Source organism: Camelina sativa, chromosome 17 (genome assembly GCF_030686135.1).
Source record: "Camelina sativa cultivar CO46 ecotype springtype chromosome 17, ASM3068613v1".
In the NCBI taxonomy this organism is placed as follows: domain Eukaryota; kingdom Viridiplantae; phylum Streptophyta; class Magnoliopsida; order Brassicales; family Brassicaceae; genus Camelina; species Camelina sativa.
This window is the reverse complement of record NC_141896.1, coordinates 10,614,348-10,628,330: the sequence shown is the minus strand read 5'-3', so window position 1 is coordinate 10,628,330 and position 13,983 is coordinate 10,614,348. Positions and strand designations below refer to the sequence as shown.

The window sequence follows — 13,983 nt, the reverse complement described above, 5'->3', positions numbered from 1 at the left end:
AGCACATGAAACTTGAGAATTTATATTAAAATTTTATACAAAAATATATTTTTAATAAACTAACAAAATGCTAACATGACAATAAAAAGGAGATGGTATGACATTTGAAAATCTATTATGTTTGTTATAAAAACACATATGTAAAAGTATTTCGCTTATGTTTTGTTTATACTTCACATATGTTTTGCTTATTTTTCTTGTTAGTTTTCTTATTTTTTAAATATATATATGTAAGATGTTACATAAATGCATATCAAACAATCAAATCAAATTTGATCATATATATATATGATTCTATTATAATCATAAATCAATAAAAATTTATAAACAACTAAAAATACATTATGGGCAACCCATCTAGTTACTAATGTACTATCCGAACTTTGTGGCTTCTTTTTAGATGTGTAAATAAGCATACTGCATACACTTTCAATCGTTTTGACAAATTTTACAATATTAAAAAGTACTTATTTTGAATGTACAAATAGTATCCGTATACACAATATTTTCACTGATTAAAATAACTTAAATTCAAATATTATGACGTCTGTCTTTCTTATAACATTAAATTTAGTTTTGATTTCAAATCATTTAATTCGAGCCACCCTACATATTATTTTCATATTCTGCTTACATGAGTTTCCACGTAATAAAAGAGAGAATTTAATACTATTATTAATCTTTTTGTCCACTCGTTAACCTTCATACTGTTGTCCACTATCTATGAAGTCACCCACGAAAAGTGACGTTATTGAAATTGTTCGTGCTTATCCTAATTCAAGGATCGCGACAACTAATTATATATGTAACTTTTAAAATGTATTTATATATCTTACCGTATAATAAAGTAATAATAAAAGAAATATTGTACTATGGATAAATTTCTTAGCCCTCCTAAATCAACATTTCTTTTTCTTTCGGAGTAGTATATCCTAAAGTATTACAATATTTCTTACACAAAACATATAAAAATACTTTCACAAGAATTACATACGAACTAAGTTATAAACAAAATGTTACCGAGCACTCCAACCAACTGAAAAGTTACCACGGCTACCACCCTCACCGTCAATTTCCCTGGAACCGCCAAGAGTGAAGAGGACGACGTTTGGTCCGTTTGGTGAGGAGGTTTTCTGAAGTAGTAAGGGAAGTACGGCAAGATAGCGTCTGGCGGTGGAGGACCATAGAAGCTGCTGCCACTACCGTCTCCGCCACCGTAAGGTGGTGAAGGGTAGTTTGGTATATTCCCGGCCGGAGGAGGGTAATTTGGTAAATTCCCAGCTGGAGAAGGGTAGTTAACGGCTGGAGGAGGATATGGTGGTGGTTGAGTTACGGAGGGTGTGGATGAGCCACCACCAATAGGTGGCGTCGGATAACAAGGGTACGGATACGGCGTCTCGGATATGGTCAAGTAAGGGAAGTAAAGAAGAGAAAAGATGAAGAATAAGCTCAAGAGGGGAAGGCCATGATCGTTTGTGTTCATGTTTTATTTTTTTGTTATGTTTTACCTTTCTTGATGAAAGAACTGTTCTTTATTTGAACGACATAAAGAAAGTAAATTAAGATAAGTTTTTTGGAAAGAGCTTAGTTGGAAGGTGTGGACTCTAGCTAGAAGACACTTGTCTTGTGAATTATTGGAGTTAATGGTTTGCTTAATATTCTTCTTCCTTAATCACATTAAATATTGGTATTAATTTGTCGCTAATTTTTCGATGTTAGTTCGTCTTAATCTTCGTTTGTCTTCTGTTTATTATGGATTAACATCGAACTTTCTTAAGCATATGTTTTAATTATGTAAAGTACTTGATTAAGGTTAGATAAATTTGACCGTATCTTACAACACTTTTGTTGTTGTTGTTGTTGTTGTTGTTGTTGTTGTTGTAAGATCTTACAACACTATATGCAATACAGTATGTAATTTTCTTGGATCTTGGTTTGATTATACTGATATAAATGGGCTTTTCCGCGTTCTTTATACACTGTACCTATGATTCGGTTGATTATTCGTCGATTATATAGACCCCATAATAGTTTCGACGAACATGCATGCTTTGCTATTAAAAAGAAAGATATACTGCAAAGTCTGCAATCATTTATAAAAAAAAAAAAAGCCATTTTCTTAAACGACAAATTTTAAATGAATATTCTACACATCAACCACTAAAAATTACCTAATTATGTCCTTTAAAGAAACTAATATGCGTCATAGATGCTTAAAGTGGTCGACAGGTGTATATAATATTTTAAGCTTCCCACAGAAAGATGGATACATTGTAACATCTGTTTCCAGAAGCCTTGTTGATGCTTTAAGTAAAATTTTCTCATTAATAATAATCAAATATTTTTTTCTATCTCAAATTATAAGGAAATGGTACTTGTGATTATAATTTTGAGGACAAAATTGTGAGGATATCTGTAAAGGGCTAGACGTTGAGTGATCTTGAAGGTTGAAAAGGTACATCATAGCTATTTCATTTTTCCGAGGTACTAGTAGATAGCATTGATAACTAACCTTTCTAAGTGAATACTATTAATTAATGTCTAAAGCCATTATTTTTTACAAACCTAAAGTCATAAAATGACAAATTTTGAAAACGAAATGTAAATTTATTTTTAATGATACTTATGTGAAAGGATAGGAGTACCAAATACTAGAAGATAATTTAACCGAAAATATATAGGGAAAAAAAGATTTCTTCAAAGATGTTAAAGACAATGCGGTAGTTATAGCCACCAACTCGCGACTTTCCTTCTTAACGAAATACTGTAAGTCAAAAGTGTTAATGAGTAATGAAAATCAGACATTTAAGTAAAATTAAAAATATATTTGAAAAATACAGAATATACATTACTGAGTAAGGTTGCATAAAATTATAAACGAGTTTGTGTTGTGTTGCCTTTTTGAGGCAATAAAAGCATAATCACAGCTGTATGGTGCACAAAGCTCAATTATCTCATACCTTTTAAAGTCCATAACATATGCAGCCCCTCTAAGAAAACAAAAAGAAGTAAGAGCAAATAACTCTTTTCGTTGATTCCACTTTTTCCCCCCCCGGTTACTAGTTAGGCAAATTTTTATTTAGGCTAAAAAACAATTGTCAGGCAAATTTTAATCTATCTTTCATTTTGCTTTCAAAACCTTGATAAATGAAAAGATCGGTATTGGGGTTTAAGTCGATACGGATATTTCATATCGCATAGTACGTAGATAATTTAAGATACACAATTGAATACACAGAAGTAAATGGAATAGTCGATGTTTTCTGAAACTAATTGTATGCTTAACAAAGACAATAATATAATAAGATTAGTAGTTTTTTCTTTATCTACCAAAAAAGTTACATTATTTTAGTTTTATCAGGTCTGTTAGTATAATATGCGGTATGGATTAGTAAAGCGTTGAAGAACAAGAAAAAAATAAAAAGGAGATTAAAAAACTAACAACGTAGGTGAGAGATTTGGTAGAAAAATACAAGCGTTAGGCAAAAACAGATTCACATGTCATGTCTGAGGTCGGCTTTGCGGGACCTATTTTTGTTGAAACCCAAGTTGATCTTCATCTCTCTCTCTTTGCATCCACACGTGTCTTTTTTACTTTTCACATCAGCAGGTGTCTTTTTCCACCTCAAAATTATTCTTTACAAAAAAATTACTATTCAAAATAAATCTAAAGAATAATTATTTGGTACAATTTACAGTTTTAGTTCAAATTCGAGTATACATTTCTATTTTCAAAATAATTTTGATTTTAGGTCGCATTTTGTATAATATGAAGTTCCATCACGGCATCGCATCACCCATTTACTTTCTACGTAAAATGTGGTTCTATTTAGATTCAAAAAAAAAAAAAAGTGGATCTATTGTTATATGAGTTATTCTAGATTAGTTTGGATCAGTTTAAATATCTCTTAACTACTGCTTATAATAGTTTATCAAATCATCAATTCTCTCTAGCTAGTTTATTAACTTCATATACAATTTTTTTCCCCCAGCTTATATCATTTAAAAGCTAGAAAGAACAAAATATTTTCGAAAATAATTAGCCTTTTTAACTTTATATTCTTTTATCTCCCTTTCGGAAAAAATACTATCTTTACAATTTATTAAGAACAATTTGCTTTTCTATACAAATTATTCCGCACAAAGAAAACTTTTTACTTTCGAGAATCAATTCATCAATGGCAAGTTGAACAGAGAACATATCCCATAAAGAGAATAAATTTCTAGACTTTACATATTTCCCTGAACATCATTTTTGGTCTACGTACCTTATTATTTTGGTTTAAAAAAACCATTAGAAAATTCGGATATAGGAAAAATATGATGAAACATATATGATCCTAGCTAGTAAAAATTATTAACCAACGATCAATAACGTTCTTTAAACAACTAATTAAAAAAGTATGTGACAACAACATACCAACCGTAGATCTTCAAATATTTCTTCTCCGATCATGTTAATTTCAAAGAATCAAGAACCCCATAATTCCAAGCGCGATCAAACCTGAGAGCTTCACCACCGTAAAGCTTTTTCCGGCGGCTGCTCCGAACTGCTCATCGACGGGGTAAAGATTTCCTGGCGGACCCGTGATGTACAAAAAATTAGCCGGCGGTGGAGGCGGGCAGTTAGGACTGACTTTCTTCGGCGGAGGTGGAAGAGCCGGCGGAGGAGGACACGCAGGTGGTGGCGGAGACGGTGGTGGAGGAGACGGCGGCGGAGGGTTTTGGATGCAGCTTGGAGAACACTTGATGGGATCGACCTCATCTAGCTTTCTTGCTTCTAAAGAAGCATCTGAGGATGATGATGATGAAGCTTTGATGAGTGTTGGACACGTCAGCAACGTGATCATCATCACCGTGAATATGACGACGGATCCCCGGCGGTGAGAATTTCCCGGCATGTTGTGATCGGCGAGTTGTTTTTCTTTGTAAATGATCAAAGAGAGAAATTAACAAAAGGAGAGTTTTGTATATATGGAGACTTGAGATTAAAAGAGTTGAAAAGTTGAAGAGGAGACGTGAAAATGAGAGGTGATTATGAATGCGTTCTCGTTACGTAAGCTTAAGTGAGTGCATGGGAGTCATAGACTTATTAAATAGTGTATATATCATTTTCTGTAAGCTTCTAGTCTTTTTTAACCCAATTATATATTGAATAAAATATACAATATAGTCTGAAATCAAATGATAAATTAGGAACACGGTTAGTTAAGGAGTACTCGTCGGTCCACTAAGTGATCGTATTTTTTCATGTGAGGTGGAGCCCTCATGAACTATTTTGGTTTTCCTTAGTTGCGGAATTATTAATTAGCGATTAAAATCCCACCGTCGTATACCAAAACAAAAGCATAAAATGTTTTTGAGATACAAATTTCTTAGAGCATCCACATTGGTGTGGGACTTTTTTTGGTCCCCCACATTTAATATTAATATTTTGAGGGTTTCTTATTTTTAGTAGGAGCATTGGTGTCTATTTGTATTTGGTCTCCCGAATAAAATAATAATATTTTGAAAATTTAAAGATTAATTATTTAAAGAAAGAAAATACAAAAACATACAATTAAGAAATTAATAACAGAAAACATATAACATAAAAACATAAAAACAATAACAAACATTTTATTCAACTCATATAAATTTTAAAATCAATCTTCATTATCCGGAAGATGTCCAAAGTTAGTCCAAATATGCTCAATCAAATCTTGTTTTAGTTGGTCATGAGCTTGTTTATCCCGAAGTCTTGTTTGACGAGTAATCGTACTGGTGATATTTGAACCCACACCGGCGGCACCAACGGTATATGTTTGATCCACATGTTCTCCGTGTTGAAATTCAGAAACAATATTTCGGTAACTGTATGTATGTCGTTCATCTTCGACAATCATATTATGGAGTATTATGCATGATCTTATTACATTTGCCATTTTATTTTTATCCCATAGACGAGACGGATTTTTAATAACGGCGAATCTAGCTTGCAAGACTCCAAAGGCACGCTCAACATCTTTCCTCACAGCTTCTTGTTTTTTAGAAAAGAGAGATTTTTTCCTACCTTGTGGAAGTCGAATTGATTGAATAAAAGTTGCCCAATTTGGATAAATACCATCAGTGAGATAGTACGGCAAGTTGTACTCCCTTCCGTTGACAACGTAGTTGACTTCCGGAGCTTGACCGGTTATTATGTCATCAAAAACATTAGATCGATCAAGAATATTAAGATCGTTCATAGTACCTGGAGCTCCAAAAAAGGCATGCCATATCCAGAGGTCATACGAAGCTACTGCTTCCAAAACAATTGTAGGTTTTCCGGTTGATCGTGAATACATGCCTTTCCAAGCCGTGGGACAATTCTTCCACCCCCAATGCATACAGTCAATGCTACCAATCATCCCGGGAAATCCACGCTGTTCATTCTGATAGAATAGTCTTTGTAGATCCTCCTGTGTAGGACGTCTTAGGTATTCATCTCCAAACACTTGGATGATGCCGGCGGTAAATTCGTGCAAACATTTCCGAGCTGTCGAAGCACCAATTCGTACATACTCGTCAACACTGTCAGACGAAGTACCATATGCCAATTGACGAATTGCTGCAGTACATTTTTGTATAGGTGAAAGACCAGCTCGTCCGGTTGCATCCTGGGTTTGGCGGAAATATTCGATTTCGGTAGAGAGACGTTGCACAATGCGCATGAACAGTGACTTGTGCATGCGAAACCGTAGCCGGAATAAATATTCTGGATATGTGGGAGTGTCACTAAAATAATCATTCCAAAGATTATTGTGGCCTTCTTCCCGGTTTCGCTCGATAAAAATTCTATCGTGTGGCTGGTTTGGCTCGGGGATATGTTGGGAGACATCATAAACATTTTGTAAATAAGCATCAAAATGATCACTATCATTTGCTTGGTAGTGATAATGATCATCATCTCCATGGTAATGATAATGGTTTGAAGATGATCCCATTTCAAACAAAAAAAAAAAGAGAAAGGAAAAGACAAAGAGAAAAGGAGAATTAACTTGTATGTTTTGTTGCTTTGATATTGTTTGGGGTGAAAGTGAAGTTGCTTTGAAATTGTTGGTTTGATAGCATCGCATATATATAATAGAAGAGTAGGGACAGAACAAGTCTCCGTGATAACAAAAGAACAAGTCTCCGTGATAACAAAAGAACAAGTCTCCGTGAATAAAAACTAGTACCCGTGATAACAAAAGAACAAGTCTCCGTGATAACAAAACAACAATGATAGAAAAACAACAAGTACATCATGGAGAAGAGAAAGTCATTACAAAACAGAAAATTAAATTACACCAAGTACATTAGATTAGAACAAGTACATGCAAAGAGAAACTAGCCATTACACCATCAAGATTTAAGTATACATGAACAAGATACCTAGAAGACATGCGAAAATAACCATTACACCAACAACCAGCAAATCATTTACATTTCTAAGCCTATTTTCATTACGTAGCTCATAAACTACATTCTCCAAAGTATCCATCTTCTGTTCTGTTGCGTAACACTGATCTCTTACCTTAATGATGTCCGATTCATACTCATTGAATAAGGTCAAGTAATCTACCTTCGCAGATAGAACTTCATATCGTCTATCATTGTCTCTCAGCTCCTCCATTACAGCAACATCCCACCACTTGTGTATATGCATCTCTCCATCATCAACATTTGGACATGTGAAGAACCTGCAACATGTAACAGAGTTATAATATCTAGTAATACTTAATAGAGTTATCATAACAGTTAAAATCACAAACCTTCTGTTGTAGCAGTTGGATAGTATTGGTTGCGCACCACAATAGCATTGCTTGGGGAATCCATGCTCAACCTCAGGTTGAGGTGGATATTGCCTCGACTCAGCATTGTTCGGTGTACTCTCAGCTTCATCCATAAGTATCAACGCTTCTAGTTCTCTATATGCAGTGTCCATCGAGTACCTTTCAGTCTGATCGGATGAATCAGGTTGCGAGTAGCTATAGTCTTGGCCCATTTTTTGAGTTGATCTGCAGAAAAACAAGAAGAACCAGATTAGAACAACATCAGTAGATTCATTTAATATATAACATGAAAGAACTTAAATAGATTCAGATTATATAGAACATGAAAGAACAACATAAGTAGATTCATTTAATATAAAACATGAAAGACACTTAGATAGAATACAAAGCCGAGTAACAAAGCCGAGTTACATTCCATACAATGCATAGAAACAACAAACAGGAAATACTAGAAACAAACACTATCTTGGTGACTAACAACATAAGCCGAGTTATTATTAGAAATATTGGGACACTATCTTGTTCATGATAACTTCTTCAGCAGCATTCAAGGGTTCCTTTTTGGCTAAGAGAATGTCAAGGATGGCCAGCTTTTGTAGTTTCTCCTTTTCAGCCAATTCCTCTTTCTTGACATCCCACATGCTCTTATACTCAGCAAGAGTCTTCACGTTAGACGCCGATGCATTGTTTCTCTTTGCCTTCGCAGCCTTGATCCCTTCTGGCCTTATCTCCTCAACATTGCAGCTTGATGATTGTGAACCTTCTGCGGCTGCTTTCCTCTTTGTTGCAGGCTGAGATAGGGGCGTGTTAATAGTGTTAAGGTTGAGCCATTTCTGCTCAAACCGTAATAGATACCAGCAATGTTCTAGGTTAAACCTCTTATTATGCGCACCAAAGTATATATCATGTGCATTCTTTAAGATATCAGATTGAGAATGACCAGAGCTGTTCAGTCTCTCCGCTTGTGCGATTGCCGCACAGAACTTGTTCACTTGGTCATTTATCTTATGCCACCGCTGCTTGCAATGTGTCATCAGCATCTGTTCACCACCATTCCTTGCATGAGGAGAGTCAGCATAGTACCGGCTAATCCTTTTCCAGAAGCTTCCTAGCTTTTGTTGATTAGAGACAACGGCATCCTTTGAAGTGTTGAGCCATGCGGAGATCAACACTTCATCATCAGCAGGTGCCCATTTCTTTCTCTCCTTTCGCTCCAATGGTGTTTCTTGAGAAAGAGTTGGCGCCTCAGAAGATTGGGAGCTGTGCGGAGGCATTTGGGAGCTGCTCTGACCAGAAGGTGGAAAACTATCCCATCGCAAGTTATCAACATTATTCCCACCTTCTTCTTGACTGTTAAGCAGGTTTATGTATGTAGAAGACTGATAAAAAGGATCCATATGAAGAGGAGGGATTAGAGAATGAGTAGAAAATGAGAAGAGTATAGAATCTACACGCGGAAAGAATGGATACGCGAGTAGAAAATGGGAAGAGTATAGAATGGATAAGCAAGTTGAATGAGATTTATAGTGAAAGAGATTTATAGTGATAGAATGAAGAAATTTTAAAAGGGGTTATGATAGAATGAAGATGGTTGGGGTTTAGTAGGTTAAAAGTTAAGTGGCAATAAGTAACAAAACATAAAGACCTAACAACCAATGTCTAATCACAATTTATGACAAGTACACTTCACAAATGCATTCAAACCAGCTAGTTCGAATACAGCTAAGACCATACAACTATGAAATAAAAAACACCTCTGTCCAATTTAGATAATACATAAGAAACGCAACAAGATGACAAGACCATAGAGTACAAATCACAAACGTTTTATTTGAAGATGCAGTTGTAGAATAAAAATCATGTAGAAACCATACAATAAAAACCACAATGAATCATCATCATCGATATATGATTGAGTTGTAAAATCATCATTGAGTTTTTATTGAGTTTAGTTTGAAGGTTAAACCTCTTAGATAGATTGTATACTATGTGATGAGATCATGAGAGTTTAACTTGAAAATTGAGTTGTAGAAAAAATCATCTTGAATAAATCAAGTTTCCATCTTTGCATACAATCCTTATGTTGAGTTAAAACCATAGAATAAACTACCCTAAATCAAAAATCAAACAATAGTCGATTGAATCAAACTAAACACAAAGTTAATCAGATAACCCTAATTCGATAATAATCGATAACCCTATTTCGACAAACACGGTTAATCAGCGAACCTATAATCAGCAAAATCTTAAATTGGATGAAGAAAAATACCTTATTTCGGACGATTGAACCGCCGGACAAGCTTCGTGAGAGACAGTGGATCGTCGCGGCTGAGATCTACAATGGTCTTCTCGTCTCGGCTTCGGGAGACACAGAACAGCTCGGCTGCAGATCGGACCACCTTCGGGATAGAGAGAAGATCGGCTACCGGAATTCGTCAACAACTTCCGGAGATATGATCGGCTCGCCTTCGGAACCCACAGAGATGGAATCGCCGACGAGGTATGAGAGAAACTCGAAAAGTTTTTTCTCGAAATTTTGTTTTCTGTTTAACCCAGGATAATTTCTCTTTGCAATCAGAATGTAACACGTAGCCAAGTCGACGATACAAAAAACGTCCCCTTTGAAAATACGTTTTTTGATTATTGGGCTATTTTCGATTTATTTTAAATCCAAAAAACTTGGGGGACGGCCCAAGTATACGGCGATGTGGATGGTCTTAGTATCTTTGTTACCTAGAGTTAGCGTTAAATTTGATGTACTAAATGGTTTATCTTGGAAAATATGTTAAATTAATGCTTAATTTTGATATATAAAAAAGTTAAAGGAGTATATAATCGTATATATGAAAAAGGAGTCGTATATATGCGCGAGTGCGTGTAGTTGCTTAATGCGTAAGTGAGTGCTTTTTAAAAAGGAACATTGCTTTAGTTGTTCATCAATTTACATAGATGAGAAGGTAGCAGGAAACTATCTCTTATGGTATTTTGTATTAAAGAGAAGAAGAAAAAAAGGGATAAAAGCTTTGGTATGATTGAAGAATAATTTGAGACAGAAGATTTTAACAGCGTCGACAATTTTATTAAAAAAATATGAAACCAAGAAAAAGGTTTTGGTGGCCATAGAACATGCAAAAGGAGAATCTGAGTCCATATTGGTCTAAATTATTAATTATAATATTCAGTAATCGTACCAAATAATGCATTTATTTAGATGCCGGTTCAGGCTTAATGGGCCTGATCATCAAGATGGCCACAACTTTAGCATCAGTAACCGTGGTTGACTTTCATGCTCGATGGTGGCTAAGCCTTCCATGTCAAAGTCCTGATCTTTCTGCTTATACATTTTTGATGATTCCAACATATTTATGTATTGCAATTTTCATTGCTTGTTTACGTTTTCATGTCATTCAAACTACGAGACATACAAGCTCCTCGTGAAGTTACAATATCAATAAATCATGGAAAACGTAAATGAAGAGATAGTTGATGAGTGCTCTTGTACATGTAATTATTGGCTACTGTCTATTATCCTAACCTGTCTCTTCCAAGTATGAATCTTTATTCTTCAACTTTAAGTATAGATACAAAAAGTGCAGTTAAATTGTCAACTTGATACTATATATCGTTTGTGAAAACAACGTACTTATTAATTATATTTATGTTTCCAAATACATGATGCTCTGAATATCATCCGAAAAAACTTTTACAATTATACGACACATTTCACTCATGATAAAACCAACTAGTGGCCTTGTGTCAATCCTTTGAGCTATCTCATTCCTCTCTAAATCATAAATGAACTTACGTGAAGGTCGATCCTGACAGTGACTTACCTTTGACAACCAAAGCTCACCACTGCGACTAGTGCCAGTTATCACTAACCGATCTCCATAGAAGAGGGGTTTCATTTGAAAATCAGGCAAAACAAAAGTCTTTCTGTCCGACCATTGACTCTTTCCGGCATCTTCAAGAACCCAAACATCCAAAATACCATCACGAAAGAAATCCGAAGATCGAAAGACAGACACTTTTCCTTTGTAGTTCATGAGATTTATGCCAGACAAGTCCTTCCAAACGATGCAAGCATTGATGGGTAATTCAATCAAACTTAACTCTTCAGAAGTCAAGTTAAAACTCATAACGACACATTTATTTGCATCATTCCAAGCTCTATAATACAAAACACCATTAACGGTGATAACCCCATGACAGCTAGAATGAAAAGGGCGATGAAGAATGTGGCATTGACCCTTTTTCCACCAAGCTCCAGCTCCAAGAACCAACACCTGATGCTCGGATCTCATTACTCTTTCTTCTTCGTAGGTCACGTCCCAAACCGTGGTAAGCACTTCGTATTCATCATTAACAGGATCGTGTCCAAAGTAGAACAACACCTTTTCAAAATTATTCTCTTCCTTTATGGTGGGCAATTCCACAACCTGCCTTGTGTTGAGGTTACAAATCCGCACTCTTCTCCCATTTTTGAAACACAACAAGCCACGAACAGAGCTCACCAATCGGCCTCCCCCTAATGTCTGAATGGCAAGATCTTTGTCGACTACAGAGACAGATGTGTCCGAGTGATCATGATTAGATGACGTGAGCAACGCATACTCGCCATGTGTCTCGCTACCCATACAATACGTGAGAAAACGTCTTCGTGGTGAGGGTTTGAGGAACCGGTTGGTCAAGTACCGAGATGTGATAAGTGAGAGCCAGATCTTTGAGACGCACGTGAATCTCATCAGAGACTTCGCCGGCAATCTGATTAGAATCTCGATCAACAGTTCCTCAGGGATTTCTAGTAAGGCTGTGGTCAATGTCATGATCTCCTTCTTCTTTTTATTTTATTTTTCATCACAAATTTTGTGTTTACATACGAACCTCTCTTATACAAACGTAAGTTACTAAAAATCTAAATCACATATTCGTATTTATCCCTGTCGAAAATTGTAACCAAGACCATACAGAGAAGTAAACATGAAAAACATACGCATGAAACACGTAAAAATCTTTCATCAAAGCATATCATCCTAAGAGAAAAATTCTTTGTTCATCTTTTTAAAAGTTATTTTGTTTAAGATAATTCTTATTTTCAATATTGCAATTGTTCAATAAACCTATATATATTTTTGAGAATTTGTTAGAAATATCTTTTAATCAATTATATATTTTTACCTTTCTTATATAGTTACAATACGTTAAACTAATTTTTTGAATTCTTTTTAGGTTTGAGTTATCTATTTTACATTTAGATTATAGTTTTGAGGCGTTGGTTTATTATATGCTGTTTAGGGCTTCTAATTTAGTAATTTTATATATAGAAAATGGGTATTATGCAATCGAGTTCTGTTGCCCCAAGTGTGAGCGATTGTGCTGTGGTGTGTGCCCTCATTCTCGTACAGATTTTTCTGAGAATGAAGAAGAAGGATTCAAGAGGCTGTATAAACCTTGTCGCGGTGCAAATTCAAAAGGAAAGCACTACGACTTGCCTTCTTCATTGGCAACTGATACGACTCGGGTTGAAAAATCTTGCTTTTAAGTACAGTTCGACTTCGATTTCTTTAGAAAATTTCGTAACATGGTTCCGCTTTTGCATTGCGAGTCAATCTTTTGTGTGTTATATCGATGATGGTGTGTATTCTTTTAGGTAAAAGCATGGCAAAGCGTAATTTTGTTTTATTTCTCTCATGTGATTGCAGTGATGAGTGTGTTGATTCATTCATCTATGGCTTATTCAAGCAAACTTCTTTCATCTTAAAGTCATGTCAAAACTTTGTGTTTTATGTCTGTGCTGTTATTGCAGGGATGAGAATTATGTGGCTCATGTCAGACAATCACTTGATTTTGTGAACACCGAATCTCTTTAGGATCATCTAGTGTTGAACCGCCAAGTGGACTACTTTAGTGAAGAAGAAGACCAACATACAGAATACTCTGCTAAGGAGTTTTCACACGCTCGAGTTCACCCTGTTAAAGCTATGGCAAAGGACCAGCTTCGATCTGTTGTTGCAGGGTATTAGCATCAGACAATAGGGACTGGCTGGACATTGTTACTAGTTTGGCATGGAAAGCTGCCAAATATATTCAGCCAGATACTAGCTAGGGAAGCATGGATCCTAGAACCTACGTGAATGTAAAATGTGTTGACTCAGGAAACCTAAATCAGAGGTACTCTACTTCTTAA

General features: G+C 35.4%; 3 protein-coding genes and 1 pseudogene across 3 annotated transcripts; all 4 read right to left on the bottom strand.

Moving 5' to 3' along the window:
- Positions 1 to 851: 851 nt before the first annotated feature.
- Positions 852 to 1,798, bottom strand: LOC104756663 (uncharacterized). Its single transcript, XM_010479285.3, has one exon. It carries the CDS (start codon positions 1,481 to 1,483, stop codon positions 998 to 1,000), a length of 486 nt encoding a protein of 161 aa, XP_010477587.2. The 5' UTR covers positions 1,484 to 1,798; the 3' UTR covers positions 852 to 997.
- Positions 1,799 to 4,151: 2,353 nt separating this feature from the next.
- Positions 4,152 to 5,179, bottom strand: LOC147923470 (uncharacterized). Its single transcript, XM_087495010.1, has one exon. It carries the CDS (start codon positions 4,899 to 4,901, stop codon positions 4,464 to 4,466), a length of 438 nt encoding a protein of 145 aa, XP_087351136.1. The 5' UTR covers positions 4,902 to 5,179; the 3' UTR covers positions 4,152 to 4,463.
- A 3,114-nt stretch (positions 5,180 to 8,293) lies between these two features.
- LOC147923469 (glutathione S-transferase T2-like) lies at positions 8,294 to 9,070 on the bottom strand. The gene has a single exon (XM_087495228.1). The coding sequence runs from the start codon at positions 9,068 to 9,070 to the stop codon at positions 8,294 to 8,296; it is 777 nt and encodes a 258-aa protein (XP_087351354.1).
- A 2,256-nt stretch (positions 9,071 to 11,326) lies between these two features.
- LOC104759370 (putative F-box protein At3g52320 pseudogene) lies at positions 11,327 to 12,622 on the bottom strand (annotated as a pseudogene).
- Positions 12,623 to 13,983: the final 1,361 nt, after the last annotated feature.